This window comes from Xenopus laevis, chromosome 3S (assembly GCF_017654675.1).
Source record: "Xenopus laevis strain J_2021 chromosome 3S, Xenopus_laevis_v10.1, whole genome shotgun sequence".
In the NCBI taxonomy this organism is placed as follows: domain Eukaryota; kingdom Metazoa; phylum Chordata; class Amphibia; order Anura; family Pipidae; genus Xenopus; species Xenopus laevis.
In genome coordinates, this window is record NC_054376.1 from 89,789,101 (window position 1) to 89,809,620 (window position 20,520).

Genomic DNA, 20,520 nt, shown 5'->3' on the forward strand with positions numbered 1-20,520 from the left:
GAATTACCCTCGCTTTCCTCCTCTGAAGGAGCTCTGCACTTGGAAGCCTTGGCCTTCAGGTTGTTCAGGCTAGAAAGCGGAGTTTATCTAAATATTGAGCCAGTTTCTGAATTCCCGTGTCCAGTTAGGATGCCCATTCTGGAATAGATTGTGCTTCGGGTGGGGTGTCCCTGGAAGAAACTGGTGGTTTCATCTGGGGGGAAATTGTGGAAGCACTCAAGGCTAAATCAAAATATATTTAAATATAATGGAAGTGCTACTTACAATGCATTTCCCTGGGCCCCTGTCTCATAATTAATTCAGTATAAATGCAAGTGCATGTTTACAAAACAGGGGTTTTTAGTTACCAAAGTTATGATCATAAAATTGAAAAGCCACCATACCACGTCAAGGTAAACCCCATATGGCGGTCCCTAACTTACTTATTAAAAAGAAATGTTTCTCTGCATAATAGCATTACCTGTGTTCAGTGTATGTTGAGCATTGGTTTCAATTTGAAGGCTGAATCCTCCCCCGCCAGTAAAGGCTTTTAAGAGAGAGGGATTGCCCAAACCAACGTCCACATTTAAAAGCGTAGGACCACCATTAGTTTTAAGGGGTGGGTATGGGGTGCTATTGAAAAACCAATCTGGGGGGTCTGGTTCACCTGGGGGGGAGCGGGTCCTGGACTTTGGTTACAATTTGCCAAAGAACACATTGACTGGCCTAAAGAGAAATGGTGCAAAATTTTGCCAAAGAACACATTGACTGGCCTAAAGAGAAATGGCGCAAAATTTTGTGGACTGATGAAAGCAAGATTGTTCTTTTAGGGTTTAGGGGCCACAGACAGTTTGCCAGATGAGCCTCAAACACTGAAATCAAGTCTCAGTACACTGTAAAGACAATGAAGCACGGTGGTACAAGCATCATGATATGGGGATGTTTCTCATACTATGGTGTTGGGTCTATTTATCACATACCAGGGATCATGAATCAGTTTCAATACATCAAAATATTATGTGTTTCTGGAAATTCATTGTCAGTGTTCTTGTAAAACTTCAGTTATATGTGCCTGAAGAGTAGGACGGAATTTCCCAGCTTTTCCACACATGGAGGAATCTGTGCACTTTCACAATCAAGGAAATCCTGTTCTTGCTCAAACCACCTATTTCTGTCAGCTATTCATTGACATTTAGATCTCATATATATTATAGGGGGGCACCTTTTGTCTAGAAGATGTATTAGAGGTCACTCTATTAAAATCACCAGACAGGATGTCTCTCTACATGCAGGATTTGTGCAAAAGGCAGTTATTTTGTTAGATTTTGTTTGTACTGGAATCAGTTATTTGAGGGAGCTCTAATTCATCTGCTAGGAAAGGAAGCCCTCCTATAAGATATATTGGATGTTAAATTAAATAAATATCTGACACCCAACTCCTACACAGGGTCGGACTGGGCCTGGCGGGCCTAGGGTTGCCACCTTTTCCGGAAAAAAATACCGGCCTTCCTATATATTTATCTTTTTTCCCTATCAATAACATTTGGATCAACCATCATTTTTACCGGCCAGGTGGCAACCCTAGGTGGGCCAGCCGTTCTTGTGGGCCCCGCTGGCCTGAAGAAGGGCCAGAGGTGGGGTTGCCACCTTTAAAAAAAAAAATTACTGGCCATGTTGGGGGGGGTTGGAAAAGAAAGGGGTGGGGCATGATGCAAAAAGGGGTGGAGCCAATGAGGGACACCACAAAAGGGGCGGAGCTATGGGGGAGCAGCGTCACAAAAGGGGCAGGCCATGTGGAGTAGCGTCGCAAAAGGGCCGGGGCCACCGCCCGAAGCTGACGAAAATGTAATTTTTCATCGGCAGGCAGGGGATTTTGTAAATGGTATTACAAATTACCGGCAATGTAGCATTGCCCGTAAATTTGTAATACCGGCCCTGGCAGGTGTTTTACCGGCTAGGCCGGTAAAATACCGGCTGGGTGGCAACCCTAGCCCGAGGCCCAAGGAATGCAGAGCACGCGCTTGTGTTCACACACATGTGCAGCAGGGCACAGCGGCGAGGGGCCCTGAGACTGTAGCCGGGCCCCCCATCTTTCTGAGAGCTGCTGACTTCGGGAAGGCATGGATGTTTAAGGTGCCCTTGTCACCAATTTTCTTATAATGTGGGGGGGGGGCCCTAGCCACCAATATTTGTTAATCGGGGGGGGGGGGCCCTGGCCACAAATGTTTTTTTCTGGGGGGCCCTGACCACCAATATTTTTTTATTTTTTATTAACATGTGGGAACCCTAGCCACCAATATTTTTTTTGTTTTTTTACTGTGGGGTGGGGAGGGCAGACCTGTAGGTGGGGCTTGTGGTTGGCACAGCCCAGGGGGCCCAGGATATTTTGTCGTATGGGGCCCTGCGATTTCTGATGGTGGTCCTGACTGTAGCCCCAGTGGGCCTGGCCCCCCCCCAGTCCGACCCTGCTCCTGCATGAAATGAGAATGAAGAGAAACAGATGCAAAGAGTGGGATAGTGAACGATTTCAGAAACGATGCAGAATATTTGAACATATTTAGAAAGTTTCTTATTCCAGTATGCTGAAGCCATTAAATGTTCATTTTCGCGATAGTTCCCCTTTAACTAAATACAGACGCCATTATATAGTCCAGTAAGCGGTGTTTTCCTGGTAACGTCCAATTGGCTGTCAGAATAACTCATAAAGGCACGAAGTCCATCACCTCCTGTCAATAAAAGTAAAGGACAATGTGAAAACGGAGCGCGTTTCCCATTCTGCCCATTTAAATTATGAAAGCAAAACAGGAAGCGTCATGACCGGGGCGCACGCCTCCCTAGTTCCCTTGTCATTCTGCGGGGTGACGTCAGAATGCGGAAGTTGGGGGACCAGTGAGCGTCCGGTAAGCACAGACGCAGGTACTGAACGAGTGTGGAGCCCAGGTGAGACATTCAGCACAATGGCCTGTGAAGTGACATATTCGTTATGGATGGCGTTGGCTTATACTGATACGTGCTAATGGATTGCGCTCTTATGATTAGAGGAGGGCTTTTACAACCTGAAGAGGCCAGTCTTTACCTCCAGTAGACTGATAAAAGCGGTGTAATAGAGTTTCGATGGGTTTCTATCTTATTAACGTTATGTCCAGCCTAATTTCTCTATCTGATCGCCACTGACCGTGCTCTGCTCTTAGTGTTAAAGCAGACTGACTGCTGACATCAGTGGTGAATCTAGATGGTACTGGTACTTTTTAACTAATGTATTGCTCATTAATTAGGGACCCTATAAAAGTCTGCCTGCCCCCAGCCTCAGGGTCTGCTTTCTCTAAATGTATACCTGTAAAGTAACATCCTTTGGTTGGGCCTGTTGCTATGGGATTTGGCAGCAATCATGTACAATTCAGAAAAACAGTACAATCCTAATGCCTCGCTCACTGCTGCTGAAGCAAATTTCTGGCTTGTCATGACTGAGACCTGAAAACACTAGGGATGCACCGAATCCAGGATTCCGTTCAGGATTGGGCCTTTTTTCAGCAGGATTCAGCCGAATCCTTCTGCCCGACTGAACCAAACGCAAATCCTTATTTTCATATGCAAATTAGGGATGGGGAGGGAAATCGCTTGTCACAAAACAAGGAAGTAAAACATGTTTTCCTCTTTCCACCCCTAATTTGCATATGCAAATTAGGATTCCGTTCGGTATTCGGCTTAATCTTTCGCGAAGGATTCAGGGGTTCGGCCGAATCCCAAATAGTGGATTCGTGCATCCCTAGAAAACACCAAACGTTTCCAGTTTCTGCAGAAATCTGTGATCTTTTTATCCCACCTAAATGGAAGTTTTAGCAGCATATCTTTGGTTATTTAATTGCTGCAATGAGTTTTGGAGTAGCCCCCAATCTACCAGGTTGCCCACTGGAAATGTACTGAATTACTTCTAGAAGAATTTGGGTTGTTTCTAGGTCAACATTGTGGCAGATACTGGGTCGTTTTTACTATTCATGTGGGTCTTATCCTGAACTGCTTCCCATTCTTGTGGTGTATTTTAAAACGCTAAACTGCTGCTCACTTACATATTATGCTGTTAACAAGTGAATGGGTAACAATCAAGGGCAAGTAGTAAAGTTTTGATTTACTGCTTGCTGAAAACAAGTAAAGGCAGTCATAATGCCTGTTTGTATGAACCAGACGGCTGTGAGCTGATGGATGATGAGTGATTTTGCTATATTTCTATGGAGTTGTTGCCCCTTGAATCACATGTTCTTGTTTGTGTATGGCATTCTAGCGAGACAATATGTCTGTGAAGTATAGTAGAGGTGTTTCATGGGCAGAACAGTTTCTCCTGTGACTCTGTGCCCTATAAGCATAATACAAGCAAGTTTTGTTTTTTAACAATCTCATGAAAAAAGATACTTTATAATATATATTAGTTTTCTTGTTTACTATTTGAATGTTCAAATCAGATTTATAAGTCTGATGTTCAGCAAGAATGAGTTCCAGGCGTGTCAGAGGCCTACTTGTGCTTTGGAGGCCCAGCTGTTGTTTAGATACATCTTAGCTCATTATAAGGCTATAGGTATTGGGAAACGTTATTGGATCACCTATTCAGCCATAGATCCAAAAGGAAAGCAAATCTGTTTTCATGCTCATCCTGACAGCTCTTTAGGTTGGGCAGTTTTGGAACCATTGTTTAAGAGGGTGATGTGGGATACCGGTGAAACAATGTGCAATGAAATGTTATTACTTACTATTACTTATATGTTACTTTTAGTATGTTGTAGAATGACTTATTCTAAGCAACTTTTCTTCTGACTCTTTCCAGCTTTCAAATGGGGGCGGTCACTGACTCCCATCTAAAAAACAAATGCTCTGCATTGCTTCAAATGCATTGTCATTACTGCTTTTTAATACTTGTCTTTCTATTCAGGCCCTCTAATATTCATATTTCTGTCTCTTATTAAAATTGGTGCGCAGTTTTCAGGGCAATTTGACCTAGCAACCAGAGAATAGCTCTCTCCACACCAGGGAGAAATTTATATTAATACAACTGTCAGAGTTAATAAACCTCCATTGTTGGCCTTATCCATTAATTCTGTATTGTAATCATAAATAATTCATTACAAGATATAAATGGCATCTTTTTTTAAGCAAAACCTACATTAAACAGTAGTGCCATTATTTGACAACACCCAACCTCTCACCAAAGTCATAACCCATTGAATAACCATTTATATAACCTATTGAAACTGCCTGAAGCCTTCACTTGTCCCAACCCTCTTCAGAGATTTCACAAAATTGTTTAGTTTAGTATGTTGCAATAAGCTTCTTTACATTTGCCCATTATACACCAGTGTTTTCTCAGGAGTAGTTGTTTGGTGTCCTCCACCAGCAGCTTTGCATTCATTAGAGAAGTAGAGTTTTATAAATAATAATATGTATACAGGTATGGAATCCGTTATTCAGAAACCCGTTATCCAGAAAGCTTCGAATTACGGAAAGGCTGTCTCCCATAGACTCCATTATAATCAAATAATCCAGATTTTTAAAATTGATTTCCTTTTTCTCTGTAATAATAGAAAAGTACCTTGCACTTGATCTAGATTAAGATATAATTAATCCTTATTGGAAGCAAAACCAGCCTATAGGATTTATTTAATGTTTATATGAATTTCTAGTAGACTTAAGATATGAAGATCCAAATTACAGAAAGATCCAAAAAAAAAGCCGAATTCCGAGCATTCTGGATTGCAGGTCCGATACCTGTACTAGATTGGAAACACACAATGTATTTAAACACACACTTGTGCTATAAAGTGAAGGTAAAAGTACTTTTGTTTCTTTTATCTGTTATGTTCTTAAACAGGAAAGAAGCAGGCTGCAATGATTAAAACATGTAGCAGATTTATACTTTACCTGCCACATAGAAATACATGAATACAACATGTAGCAGTATATTCATTATGCAGATACATTTTTTGTAAAAAGAGACTTTAAAACATTTTGTAAATTGCCGAAAGTATTATTTTTTAAATGTCCTCTCGTTTGTGAGGCAGTTCTAATGTAGTGCTTGCTTGGGTAAGTTGACAATTATTTAATGAGCCATTTATTAAGATGGTGCAAAGTGCAAAATTTATATTCAAGTTTCCATGTTTTCCCCACACTACAAGTTACAAGCTTGTGCCACAATTTGTGCACAATTTACAAATGTGGATCCTAAATAGTCTCCATTTCATAAATTGTGAACAAGCTGCATTGATGGTTTCTCTTTTTGAAATTTTGTGACTGTCACTACCTGTATACAGCATGAAAGATAGTATTAGCATGAGTCATTAGTCATGACTATTGCAACACACACAGGAGACTCGATGCTAATTCCAGGGTTCCCTTATGTGCATCACCCCATACTTTGTAGTTGCAAACACAGTTCAACAGAGCAGGATGCACCTGAGGTATTGCCATAACATGCTATATAGGCAAAATATATTAATGGTGTGCAAAAATAGCGCACAATTTTGCCTCGTGTACTTTCTCTAGTGTTTTGCATTGTACTTTCTCTTTCATGGAGTCTTTTGTAGTCTTAAAGATATACAGCATTCTATATGGTTGTCTGTTTAATTCCATTTGCTGCCTTTTTCATTTGCCTTCTGAGCCAGTGCTCTAACTTGCCAGATATAACTGGTTTATTTTTTCTGAATATTTTTAGACTGTACCTGATCTTCCTTACCTAAGCAAAATGCAGAGCACAGCAAATTATCTCTGGTTGCTATCAGATATTCTTGGACAAGGAGCAACTGCAAATGTGTATCGTGGCCGCAATAAGGTAAGAATTTCTTTCTGAACCAAACCAGGCTAAAACTGATTTTTTTTCTAGATATTCGCATTCTAATTTCATTGTGTTTCGTTTTTTTCGTATTTATTACTTGTAATGATTTCTAGCATTTAAGGCAGTCATAGTCTCACAAGTAGTTAAAATACCTCCCAACATTTTGTAAATAAAAAGAGGGACAAAAAAGTTGCCGATTTTTGTGACCACACTCCCTAATTACCATGTTCATTTTACAAAAAGTGGCAGGTTATGAAAGTTTGAACACATTTCTGTGTTTTTTTTTCAGTTATTACAGTTTTGGTAAGGTCACATTGGGAGATTCGGGGAGATTTAGTCGCCTGGTGACTAATCGCCTCTTCTTTTGGGCGACTAATCCCTCCGAACTGCTTCCCCCTGTCTTCCACCTGCCAGAATGAAAAATCGCCTGCGGCATCGCACTCGCAGCGCTTCGTTTTCCGAAGTTGCCTCACGAGGAAACGATTTTTCATTCTGGAAGGCGGAAGACAGGGGGAAGCAGTTCGTGGAGATTAGTCGCCCAAAACAATAGGCGAATCTCCCAGTGTGACCTTACCCTTAAGCTGTGAGTCATAATTTCCCCAAGAGACCTGTTATTTTATATTGTTACAATAACTTATTTGCTTATCTGAAATTGTTACAAAAGTTTCCAAGTGCACCTGGTGGCTGTTCTGGGCTCTCTGCCAAAATCCAATTAAGTTAAAAACTTTGTTTCTTTTTCTGGCTGTTCAGAGCAGAGAAAAACTGTACTTTCCAGTCCAAACGAGGGACTGCAGGTTGAGCTGTCAAAAGAGGGACTGTCCCTCTAAAAACAGGACAGTTGGGAGGTATGAGTTAATAGTTTATGTCTTAGATTCCAAGCTCATATGCAGTGACACTTTGAGCTTGAGTGTTACACATAAATGATCCTATGTTATTTATCTTCTTCTATAAGTATTAAGAAGCCATATTTTTGCATTTAATCTCTTCAAGGAAGCATCATTCTTGTCACTTTTTCCTTAGTGGGCTGGGACAGAGAAATTCATGAATCCGTGTCATGACTATAGAAGGGGCATATGCTGCAACACGTGGTACATCAGGGTTACCCAAAATTTCATGCAGGGGGCCTGAAAATTGTTTGGGGTGGGTCAGGGGCCTCTCAATTTACACCCCCTGTTATGAACACAACTATATTTTGGATCTGCTTTGCCTGCCACAGTCCAGTACTGAGTATCTAGTAATTATGGGTGTCAGGGTTGACAGTGCACAACCCTATTATTATTTTGTGCCTGTGCTCCAGATAAGAGTGACTGAAGATGTGGACTATTCAGAACAATGCCACATAAGATTGCACATTGTCTGGTAGTAAACATTTTAAGGCATTTATCTTCTGCACAGGTGATATTTAGTGCAGCCGTTTTATGTCAATGTGAAGCAACCAGTGGTGAGTAGCGGGTGATTTAAACAACGGTACAAGCAATAGTGCTCAAAAAGGTATAGAATCTGTTATCCAGAATGCTTGGGACCTGGGGATTTCCGGATAAGGGATCTTTCCATAATTTGGGTCTTCATATCTAAATGAAATCTACTAAAAAATAATTTAAGCATTAACTAACTAAACCCAATAGGATTGTTTTGCCACCAATAAGGATTAATGATATCTTAGTTGTAATCAAGTACAAGGTACCATTTCATTACTATAGAGAAAAAGGATTTTTTTTTTTTTAAATTTGAATTACTTGATTATACTGGAGTATATGGGAGACATCCTTTCCATAATTTGGAGTCTTCTGCATGACGGGTTTCCGGATAATGGATCCTATTATTGTACATTAAGGTATAACTGGGCTCTGGTGGTAGCAAGGGAGAATGTCATAATGACATAAAAACAAAAAAAGACAGTGTATAACGCTGACCTGTATTTGATGGCAGCAATGTATTTACTAGACCCCTAGTACCACTCCATCTATGGATGGGGCTAGAGACTCCAAATGTCAAGCACTGCACTTAAAACATGGAGAATTATTCTGAAGTTAGTGGCCCTCCTCTAAACAAGGTCTGAAGCTCAGCGCTCTCTATGTTTAATAGAAATATCTGTGTTTGGCAAATGTGAAAAATTTACAGTATATGTAATGTTTCGAGGTTAGGATATTATTACTATAGTGACAAAGAAGCATAGTTAAATGCCTGGGGACATTATTATTTTTTTTATTAATGTATATATTTATGAAAAATCATTAACACAATCAATCATCATCACATAACATCATGGGAAAAATAGTTAGAAAGTTGTGAATTACATTTTCCCGTGCATTATTAAACAAGCTAATAAATTGTGGCTAACATGAAATCACATGCTTGGTTAGTTGAATCAGCTCCCAATTCTCTACACCTGAGAGTCCTGGCGCACATACCTTGAATGGCCACTTCCCAATTCTCTTGCAAATATTCCTTGAAGTACAGCATCCCTTTTATTTGGAACTAGGGATGTACCGAATCAGGGGCGTAACTACAGAGGAAGCAGACCCTGCGGCTGCAGGGGTGCCCAGGAGGTATAGGGGCCTATGAGGCCCTAATTAATGAGAAATCTCAATATATATATTGGTAAAACAGGACAACCTCTGGAAATGTTGGGGGCCCTAAAATTAATTTGCTGTGGGGCCCAGTAGCATCTAGTTACTCCACTGTACCGAATCCCCGATTCGGTTCGGGATTCTGCCTTTTTCAGCAGGATTCGGGCGAATTCTTCTGCCCAGCCGAACCAAATCCTAATTTGCATATGCAAATTCGGGGCGGGGAGGGAACTTGTGTGACTTTTTGTCATAAAACACGGAAGTGAAAAATGTATTCCCCTTTCCACCCCTAATTAGCATATGCAAATTATTGTTAAGATTCGGAAGATTTTCCAAAATAGTGGATTCGGTGCATGCCTATTTGGAACACTGGCAGGACCTGGATAAGCGACATTTCAGGCTACACAGAGCCTTTTTTCAAGCTTGAAAACACAAAAATTTGGTTTTCAGCTTTCTTGGAAATAGATAACCATATGTACCAGTACAAAATGTATTTGTAATTTATAATTCATTTGTTTTATTTTTAGAAAACAGGCGACTTGTATGCGGTCAAAGTGTTTAACAACTTAAGTTTCCTACGTCCTGCGGATGTTCAAATGCGGGAGTTTGAAGTGTTAAAGAAACTCAATCATAAGAATATTGTTAAACTCTTCGCAATTGAGGAAGAGGTAAAGGAAGTATTTGTGGATATTGTGATGCAAATCAGGTGCAATCATATGCTTGCTTACTTATCGAGCACTTGCAGTTCCTGATTATTTATTTATTTTTAAATCAGTGTTGTGAATTGCCAACAAAGCTGGTTTACCTTTTTCCTGGCAGAAAATGTACACTTTGTTTTTTTTTTGTGGGCAAAATGACTGTGTTCACAGTGACAAGACAGAATGACAATCCTTTTTGCTCTCCCAATCATTCCTATCCATGTTGTTTTTCCAGTTATAGAGTAATGGCACATGGAACATTTTGTAGCTTGTGCTAAATCTTCTCCAGTGTGGGCAACAAAATCTCTGAAAATACCTTTTGCTTGGTGTTTGTGTAAATGGCTGCTGGTTAAACATTTGTATTGCATAAGAGTTGGAAAATGCAGTGGAAGGCATTTTCTGGTCTTATGTGTTTTGCAGCCAGCTATTCACACAGACATCAAAGAGGTTTTGTTGCCCATGCTGTAGAAGATTTAAACCGGCTACAAAATGTCCTGTGCCATCGCCCTTATAGTATTTATCTTTATAGTTCTAGTCCTTTGCAGTTGATTGGTATATGTGTTTGGGGCATTTACTTGTGTGAACGCCTGTGTGTGGGGAGCAGGGAGGGGGGTATGGGTTCTCTTTTTAAAACCTCTGCTGTCAATCATATATTGCCTTAGGTATAGAGGCAGGGCAGGCAATTACTTTCACTTTCCATGAAAATGTCCTATTTTCCTGTAGATGGTCATGAATGTTATTTGACCCTTGTTTATTTTCCTGTGAAATAACTAAACTTGTATTCTACAAAGTCAATCTGTTATCTACTTTGTGAACGTGAGCCTTTTTTCACTTTTCAGCTTGAATGTCCAAGCCAGGGCTACACATAAACTTATTTTTTATAAAAACTAAAGTAGTGTTTCTAAAGCAGACACCATTTGTTATCAGTGCACTATAACAGTATATTATATTTAAATGCATATATAAAAACTTAAATGTTTTGTAGTGTTACTTCTCCTGTGATACATATATGATTGTTTATATTCTTTTGTTGCTTTCAGATGTCCAGTCGCCATAAAGTGCTTGTGATGGAGTTCTGCCCGTGTGCCAGTCTATACTCTGTATTAGAAGAGCCAGCTAATGCATATGGTTTGCCCGAGTCAGAATTCCTAATTGTATCACGTGATGTTGGTATGTGTTTTTCTTGTAAGCGGTCATATGAAATACTCGTAAATTAGGGCAACAAACACCTGCAATTTTATGTTCGAAAACATTGAAATATGTAACTTTAAGGGGCAGATTCATTAAGGGTCGAATTTCGAAGTTAAAAATACTTCGAAATTCGACCCTCGAATTGAAATCCTTCGACTTCGAATATCAAAGTCGAAGGATTTAGCGCTAATCCTGCGATCGATCGATCGAAGGATTTTTCGTTCGATCGAACGATTAAATCCTTCGAATCGAACGATTCGAAGGATTTTAATCCAACGATCGAAGGAAAATCCTTCGATCAAAAAATCACAGGCAAGCCTATGGGGACCTTCCCCATAGGCTAACATTGACTTCGGTAGGTTTTACCTGCCGAAGTAAAGGGTCGAAGTTTTTTTTAAAGGGGAAGTACTTCGACTATCAAATGGTCGAATAGTCGAACGATTTTTCGTTCGATTTCGTTCGAATTCGAACGAATTTAACCAATTCGATGGTCGAAGTACCAAAAAAATACTTCGAAATTCGAATTTTTTTCATTCGAATCCTTCACTCGAGCTTCATGAATCGGCCCCCAAATATCACCTTTTGTTTCATGGGTTATACTACTATCACGTTTATAACGTTTATGACTATATACTTCTTTTATTGATCAGGAAGCCCAATCAGTGTGATGGTTTACCAAGCCAGTGCTAACTACAGCCTACAGAACTTACTTCTCTTTTCCAAGTATTTTAACTTCAGTTTTTCTGTGCAGGCTTAACACAAGGACACAAGGATAAGCACAGTATGAATATTCAGGATACAGTATTATGTATTAGCTAATGTATCTGGTGAAGTACAATGGAGGAGGGTTGCATAATAAAGCAAGGAGGTCATCTGAATTGTAAACAAAACCTTTGCTAAGAAGAAGTAGAAGCTGATACACAACAGCAAATGAGCAAACAACAAGGAGATGGTTGATTTTTTATTTATTTTTTGTACACATTTGAAAGGCGTTACAGTCTTTCTGATGATTCATGAAAAACTGAACTTATATTGATAATGGGATGAAAGTCTGAAGAGACGACAATATATGAAACTAGTAATGTTCACAAATATTGTAAAAGTGCCATTTGTTATTGTTGGCTTAGAATTTCACAAATACAGTGGTCACATTTTAGGGTTAGTTCACATGAGAAGATTCGGGGAGATTTTGTCGCCTGTCGACTAATCGCCTCTTCTTCTGGGAGACAATCTTCCCTAACTGCCTAAGCCTAACTGCTAAAGCAAACACGGTGCTGCGTTTTCCGATGTCGCCCGGTTCCCTCTTGACGACTTCGGAAAACATTGCTTTAACGCAGGGGACTTTTCATTATAGCGGATGGGAAGACATGCGAAGGCAGTTCGGGGAGATTGTCGCCCAGAAGAAGAGACGATTAGTCGCCAGGCGACAAAATCTCCCTGAATCTCCTCGTGTGAACTAACCCTTAATGAAAACATTCCTTGCTACACTACATGCAGAGACATTGATTTACTGAATTATGGCAAAATGCCACATTGTGAAAAAAATCCTTTGGTCTAAAAAAAAAAAATAAAATCCGTGTAGTATGTAAGATCTAGGATTTTATTTATTGTAAAAAAATATATGCTTCTCATTTACTGCAGAACAGATTTCAACTAAGGTATTGGTAGTATTTGTTGCCCGTGGTTTTGCTCCATCATATACTGAGATAACCCTGTTTTGTATTTATGAATTTGAAATGGTTTTAGAATTAAAGGGCCCCATCCTTAAAAAAGTAGTCCCAAAACTGTTAAACTATGTATGTAAGTATAAGGGGGGGGGGGGTCTGTATGAGATGTGTATGTACAGTGGTGCTTTTCTATATTTCATATGAATGTAATCTAAAACAGGATCTGATTTCAAATGTACATGAAAATAACCTAGTTAAACAAATGAAACAAAAAATATTATATTTGGTCATGTATTTATTGGGGGAAAATGATCCAATAACATTTCTGCGTGTGGCAAAAGTAAGTGAATCCGTATTCAGTATTTGGTGCGACCCCCTTGGGCAGTTATAATTGCAACTAAACATTTGCGGTAACTGTTGATCAGTCCTGCACATCGACTAAAGCTCCCCATTGACGCGACGATTCTTCTTGCCAAACGACCGATTTTAGGGAAGTCCGACCAATCCTTCGAAATTATCGTGCGGTTAGTGGGATTCGAACGATCATACATCTTATGTCAGGAAATTGATCGGCCAGGTCCCAGTGCAATCTATCTATGTTTGCAGGGCCAAGCAGGCAGCTCCCCTTTGTTTTCCTGGCAAATTGGTCTTTTTAGTTGATGGTCAATTCGTAAGATTCTACGATCGTTCCGAGAAAATCGTGGTCTCACTATGAGGATCGGATCTTTTAAAAATCTCAACATCTATGTCCAGCTTTAGAGAAAATTTAGCTCATTCCTCCATACAGAACAGCTTCAGCTCTTGGATGTTTGTGGGTTTCCTCGCATGAACTGCTTGCTTTAGTTCTTTCCACAACATTTAATTTCATATTAAGGTCAGGACTTTGACTTGGCCATTCCAGAACATTCGTTTTATTCTTCTTTAAACATTCTTTAGTAGAACGACTTGTGTGTTTAGGATCGTTGTTTTGCTGCATGACCCCCTGTCTTTTGAGATCCAGTTCATGGACAGATGTCTTGACAATTTCCTTTAGAATTCTCTAGTATAATTCATTGTTCCATCAATGATGGAAAGCCGTCCAGGCCCAGATGCAGCAAAACAGGCCCAACCCAGCCATGTTTCACAGATGGGATAAGAAATGCAGTGCTGAAATGCAGTGTTTTTCTTTCTCGAAATGCAATGCTCATTTAAGTCAAAAAGTTCTATTTTAGCTTCATCCGCCCACTTAACATTCTTCCAGTATCCTTCTCTTTGTCCACATGATCCTTAGCAAACTGTAGGCAGCTAGCAATATTTTTGGGGGAGAGCAGTGGATTTCTCTTTGCTACCCTGACATACACATCATTGCATTTCAGTGGTCTCCTGATGGTGGACTAAGAATTACCATGGCTTCCATTGTAGACACCTTGCAGTTGTCTTTGATGGTCGACCACTTCTGGGTAGGGTAACAACTGTCTTGAATTTCTTCCATTTGTACACAATTTGTCTTGACTGTTGGTGAAATCCAAATTCTTTAGAGATAGATAGTACTGGAAAAGGTTACAAGACTGTGGGCATCAACAACTCTTTCTGAGGTCCTCAGACACCTCCTTTGTTCCAGCCATGATACACATCCACAAATGCCTTGTATGTGTGATCAGGCTTTGTTGGATCCCTGGTCTTTAAATAAAACAGAGTTTCTCATTCAAACCTGATGTCATATTTTTGCCTCTTGCATATATGTTTTTTCAATAAATACATGACCAAATATAATCATTTTTGCTTCATACAGTACACAACCTAGGAGGTTCCAGAGTAATATAATAGGTATAGTTCTTCACTTCTACCATCAAAAACCGCAACCAACAAGGCAAATGCACTGATATTATTTAGCCTGCATAAAATATGAAATTGAAAATTATGACCTTTAAAGAAACAGGTTTGGCTTGTTTAAAAGCAGTAAAACCACTGATAAAAATACCTCTTTTGGAAAATTTGCACTATGGGTGTGAGCACTGTGCTTGTCTATGGCATACCTAGATAATTATATGAACCATGAACCACAGATCGAGGCAATTGGATCTTGTAGCTCTTATTCCTCATTAATTCCATAGATGCAGAAAGTTTCTTCAGAGTGTGGGCAGACTATCTTACCACTTCTACTTCACAACTTTTTATTTAGCAGCCTTTGGAGTCTATGGAAGTTATTTATTTTTTTTGCGGTAAAACTGGAAATAATTCACTCATTCCAAGTTGTTGTATGTCATTCATACAGAGGTACAAATGACTATTTGACTATTGTTTTTAGTGGCAGGCATGAACCACCTGAGAGAAAATGGAATTATTCATCGAGATATCAAGCCAGGCAACATTATGAGAGTGGTTGGAGAGGATGGGCAATCTGTTTACAAGCTGACAGACTTTGGGGCAGCCCGTGAACTTGATGACGATGAGCAGTTTGTCTCTCTCTATGGGACTGAAGAGTACTTGGTAAGAGGCTATATTTAAAATGTTTTATATGTAAACTAAAATAAATTCTTGTCCATTACCCATAGTGCCTATACCTTATAATGTTGCAGAGTGTAATTTAAGAATGGTACATTAGAAATGGTTTATTTGGTATTGAGCAGTGCCAGTACTTTTTTGCCTATTATATTACCGAAAATCTATGGCTTTTGTTACTTCTTGATGCACTTTATAATCACTATTGTTACTGATATGTTCTCTTGTTCTTACTTACTCAGAAGTAAATACTGGCCTTTTACATCTTTTACCTTGAGCTCCCATTCTGTGTTCAGAGATCACCTGACCAAAAAAAATACAGCAGGAAGAAGGGTGGAAGCAAAAACTATGGGGTATATTTTCAAAGAGTGAAGTTAGAGATCACCACAGTCCACTAGAGTGAAATTCCGCCACTCTCCATTCATTTCTATGAGATTTTTAAGAGAGTATTTATCAATGGGTGAAAGTTCATCCTTTGATAAATACGCCTTTCAAAATCCCATAGAAATGAATGGAGAGTGGTGGAATTTCACTGTAGCAGGCTGTGGTGATCTTTAACTTCACTCTTTGATAAATATACGCCTCTGTCCGTTAATTGGCTCATGTGACCAAACATGTATGGTTTGTTTGTATGCACTGTGAATCGTAGCATCCCAGGGGGCGGACCTTGGTTCTTAACGGGGTGGTTCTTTTTTAAGTTAACGTTTATTATGTTATAGAATTGGCAATTCTAAGCAACTTTTCAATTTTCATTATTTTTTAAATTTTTATAAACTATTTGCCTTTTTCTTCTTTCCAGCTTTTAAATAGGGGTCACTTACCCCCTCTAAAAAAACATTCTTTGTAAGGTTTCTAATTTATTGTTATCACAGTGTTTAAGTACTCATCTTTCTATTCAGACCCTCTGCATATTCTAGTGTCTCATTCAAATCAATGCATGGTTGCTAGAGTAATTTGGACCTTAGCAGAAACTGCAAACTTGAGAGCTGTTAAATAACTCAAAAACCACAAATCATAAACAATGAAAGCCAATTGCAAATGGTGTCAGAATATCACTCTCTACATCTTACTAAAAGTTAGTGTAAAGGTGAACAGCCCCTTAAAGGAGAACTAAACCCTAAAAATGACTGGTTAAAATGCCATAGTTTACATACTAAATTTATTGCACCAGCCTAAAGTTTCAGCATCTCTATAGTAGCAATGATCCAGGACTTCAAACTTGTTATAGCGGGTCACCATCTTGGAAAGTATCTGCAACACTTGCATGCTCAGTGGGCTCTGAGTAGCTGTTGATATAAGCTGATGATACAAGGTTGATTAAATTCTGATGCTAATTGCACTGGTTTGTGTGCTGCCATGTAGTATTAATCAGCCTTATATTGTGTATATACTGTATATTGTGAGTCAGCCCCTAATCTCAGTAACTGATAGCAGCACAGAGCATATGCAGTGAATCAGCAAAAAAGAAGATGGGGAGCTACTGGGGCATCTTTGGAGGCACAGATCTTTACGGCTAAATGGCTGTGGTTACCTTGGGCTGGTACAGAAGCCCAAAACATAATGTTCAACATTTCTAGCTACTTCTTCGTTCGTTTTTAGTTCTCCTAAAATGTAAATTTTCCGTTTAGGATTACCCAATGACACATACTATTAAGCAAATATATTATTATGAAAATTGTTTATTTACGTGAAGCAGGGTTTTACAACATGAGTTGTATAATGCAATATATTTTTATAGAGACCTACATTGTTGAGGGTTATAGATTTCCTTTAATCAACTGGCTTTTGCAACATTGTTTCAAGGGTCAGAACAGAAGTGCAAGAAAAGGAAAGAATATATTGTGCACAAATAATGAATTAATAATTAATAATAATTCAAACAATAAAATGTATGGTAACATATTAAAACGTAATTTAAATTAACCTTTTAATGCTTTTTGGCGATTTTGTTTGCAAATTAACCTTTTAATGCTTTTTGGCGATTTTGTTTGCAAATGGTTAGGAAAACACAAAGTTCATAAAATAAATGATGAATTCATTTTTATTTCTTTAATATGCCTGGCTGTCTGTCTGATTTATTGCTGTGTAGCTCTTATTGCCTTTTAACAACCAATCATTATAAATGTGAAAAAAACCCATTATTTTCACATTGATTGCTAAACAACACAGCTACACAATAAATATGACTAGTTATCATTGTTGCCAAAATGTATATTTTCCTAATATAGTATCTACATTCTATTAAAACAAATGTGATACCCTGCAAAGCACTTGTCATATGATATAATATATATATTTTTCTGCACTTAAAGCACCCAGACATGTATGAGCGGGCAGTGCTTCGAAAGGAACATCAGAAGAAGTACAGTGCAACAGTGGACCTGTGGAGTATCGGAGTGACATTCTACCATGCTGCCACAGGCAGTCTTCCTTTCAGACCTTTTGAAGGACCTCGAAGGAACAAGGAAGTCATGTATGCCCTTTAAATGGTTGTTCTGTTTGAATTATATTATGGGGCAATCTCCAATATTACTGTAATGAATGTTGAAAAAAAGAACTGAAAACTAGTGATGATCGATTTTTTTTTTTTCGCCAGGCATAGATTATCCGTGAAATTCCGCATTTCACCATTTGCAAATTTTTTCGTGTAACTGTGGCCAAAATCCACAGCAAAACATTTCCTGTGACATTAATATGCTCTCACCTTAAACTGCAAAAGGCCTATGAAAATAATTAACCTCAGATAATAGTCTCTTCCTCTTTGTGATTGTAACTTGGTAAAAGCCACAATAAACGTATAATTTTGCATGGTTTCTCAAAACCAACTGCTTAAATAAAAAGTCTGGGTGGCTTGGCTTTTATTGGGGCAGACAACACCCAACGCATGTCCATTCACTAAATGTATGAGATGTTCCCTTGTCATGTGCAAATACAGTGTTGCATATGTATTTCTTAAATAAATTTGCTTACTGATGAAAGTTCCTCATATCATTTGAGTCCTACTACTTAATAAATATGGTCCTGCCTTTTGTTTCTTTACAGGTATAAAATAATCGCTGGCAAACCATCTGGGGCAATATCTGGTGTACAGCGTGCAGAAAATGGCCCAATTGAGTGGAGCGGGGAATTACCTATTACCTGTAATTTGTCAATGTAAGTACAAGAGCTTCTCAGTTAGCTGTTTCCTCTTACCTTGTAATCTGCCAAAGAGTACTGTTTGTGCCTGTTGCAAAATAGATCACTTCATACACACAAAGGTTTTGCTGCTGCACATGCCCTTCTAATTATTTCATGGTCCCAGGATTTACGTAGAACATGAAAAAGAGACTGCATTCACTGGAAGTTGTTGACCGAGGAGCTTACCCCATTTATTATGCCAGTGCAACTACACGGATAAATGTTTTGGGGATGGTGCATCATCCCTTTGTCAGGATCCTGCACCATGGGTCACCTGTTATTGCCGCTGGGGGGGGGGGGGGGGGATGGCAAATAATTTTGTGGGAGAGCTCCCTTAGTTATGCCACTGTACTTTTGTGTAAATCCTAAGATTGTGTGTTGAAAGCTGGGAGGATTTGTAACAGAAATATTCCCATAAATTCTCCTGAAGATCATTGTTTTTTTTTGGTTCATTCCAGGGGTCTGCAGACTTTGTTCACTCCAGTCCTTGCAAATATCCTTGAAGCTGATCAGGAGAAGTGTTGGGGGTTTGAGCAGTTCTTTGCAGTAACAAATGATATATTTAATCACATTGTTATACATGTGTTTTCACTGCAGCAAATGACTCTCCACAAGATCTATATCAACACATATGACAAGTAAGTGCTAATACTTTCCTCATAAGATTTAAGAGGGCATGCTAACCCTTTGAACATAAGTTCAGTGCTTTGGGTATATGTCGAACATATGTTTTGCCTATTGTTTTAATTGCAAAAAAAAATATCTATGGCCTTTTAATTTGGACAAATACCAAATCATTGACAAAAGACTTGAATGAATACTGAGCCAAATCCTAATTTGCATAATTACATTTGAAGAAACAATTGTCTTTTTCAGCTGTCTGAAAAGAGACTTTTATGGTTCCAAGTCAGCTGCATTTTAAATCCTACAAATGTGCTGAAGTTTTAAAAACGTGATCCAAATCTTGGAATTAGGAGAGAAAGGGGGAGACAGGAGACTGGGAGGGGCAAGAAATAACTAAGGATTAAAGACCGTAAAAGATAGTATTAGAGTCCTAATGTTGGAGTGCAGGAAAGAGCGAATGTTAAAGAATTTGACAGTTGTTAATTTGTGACTTATTTTTGTGAATTCTAGACTCTCAGTTATATTCACAAAAAGGAACTTTAACTGTTCAGTGTAAGAATGAAACTGGGAAAAATAGAAACTGTGCAAAATATTTTAGTATACTTAGCCAAAAATATCATCTATAAAAACTGAAATGAATGGATGTCTTACATAATAGCCAGAACAACTTCCTCCTTTGCATTTCTCTAACCTGTCAATGACTTGAAAGGGTGGGGGGGGGGCATGGGACATAACTGTTCAGTTAGTTTGATTTTGAAGCCCACTTGTATGCTAAAGATCAAAAGCAAGCTAACTGGACAGTTATGTCCCATGTGGCCCCTTCAAATCAGTGACTTAGTAAAGGAGAAAGTTGCGTTCTGCCCATTATAAATACCCATCATCCGAGCCTTTATAGATTACATTTTTGGCAAACTAATTAGGCTGTGCAAAATAAAAAAAAAATTCAATCTATTTACCAAGTTTTATTTTTACACTGAACTGTTCCTTTAAATGACAAGAAAAATGTATATACTGGGGATTCTAATAAGTTCGTTGCTAACTTTTTTCCCAGGACTGGTGCTCCTGTTAAAAATTAGAACAGAATAATTTAAAAAAATTGGCAATTTGCGCATGCAGAAAAAATTAGCTGTGGGAAATGCTACAGAGTTAGTGGAATGCCTTTTAGTAATTAAGAGTCTGGGAGTTATGACATTTTAATTGAACAGGACCATCAGTCTGAAGAAAGAGTTGGCGGTTTAATACACTGGATAGTGCCAAACATTTTGGCACCCCCAGTGTATTAATCTTCCCTTATTCCTTTAACAAACGTATAACTA

The 20,520-nt window shown here is 38.8% G+C and overlaps 1 protein-coding gene across 2 annotated transcripts in view; it reads left to right on the forward strand.

The window, feature by feature from the left end:
• Positions 1–2,777: 2,777 nt before the first annotated feature.
• tbk1.S (TANK binding kinase 1 S homeolog) overlaps positions 2,778–20,520 on the forward strand; it is a 39,798-nt gene continuing 22,055 nt past the window's right edge. For both annotated transcript variants that reach the window (XM_041588630.1, XM_041588629.1), the window contains exons 1-8: positions 2,778–2,919; positions 6,677–6,793; positions 9,894–10,034; positions 11,105–11,234; positions 15,210–15,391; positions 17,716–17,876; positions 18,446–18,556; positions 19,039–19,218. In XM_041588630.1, coding sequence (XP_041444564.1) covers positions 6,707–6,793; positions 9,894–10,034; positions 11,105–11,234; positions 15,210–15,391; positions 17,716–17,876; positions 18,446–18,556; positions 19,039–19,218 — 992 coding nt within the window. In that variant the 5' untranslated portion in view covers positions 2,778–2,919; positions 6,677–6,706. The remainder of the gene's footprint in view (positions 2,920–6,676; positions 6,794–9,893; positions 10,035–11,104; positions 11,235–15,209; positions 15,392–17,715; positions 17,877–18,445; positions 18,557–19,038; positions 19,219–20,520) is intronic.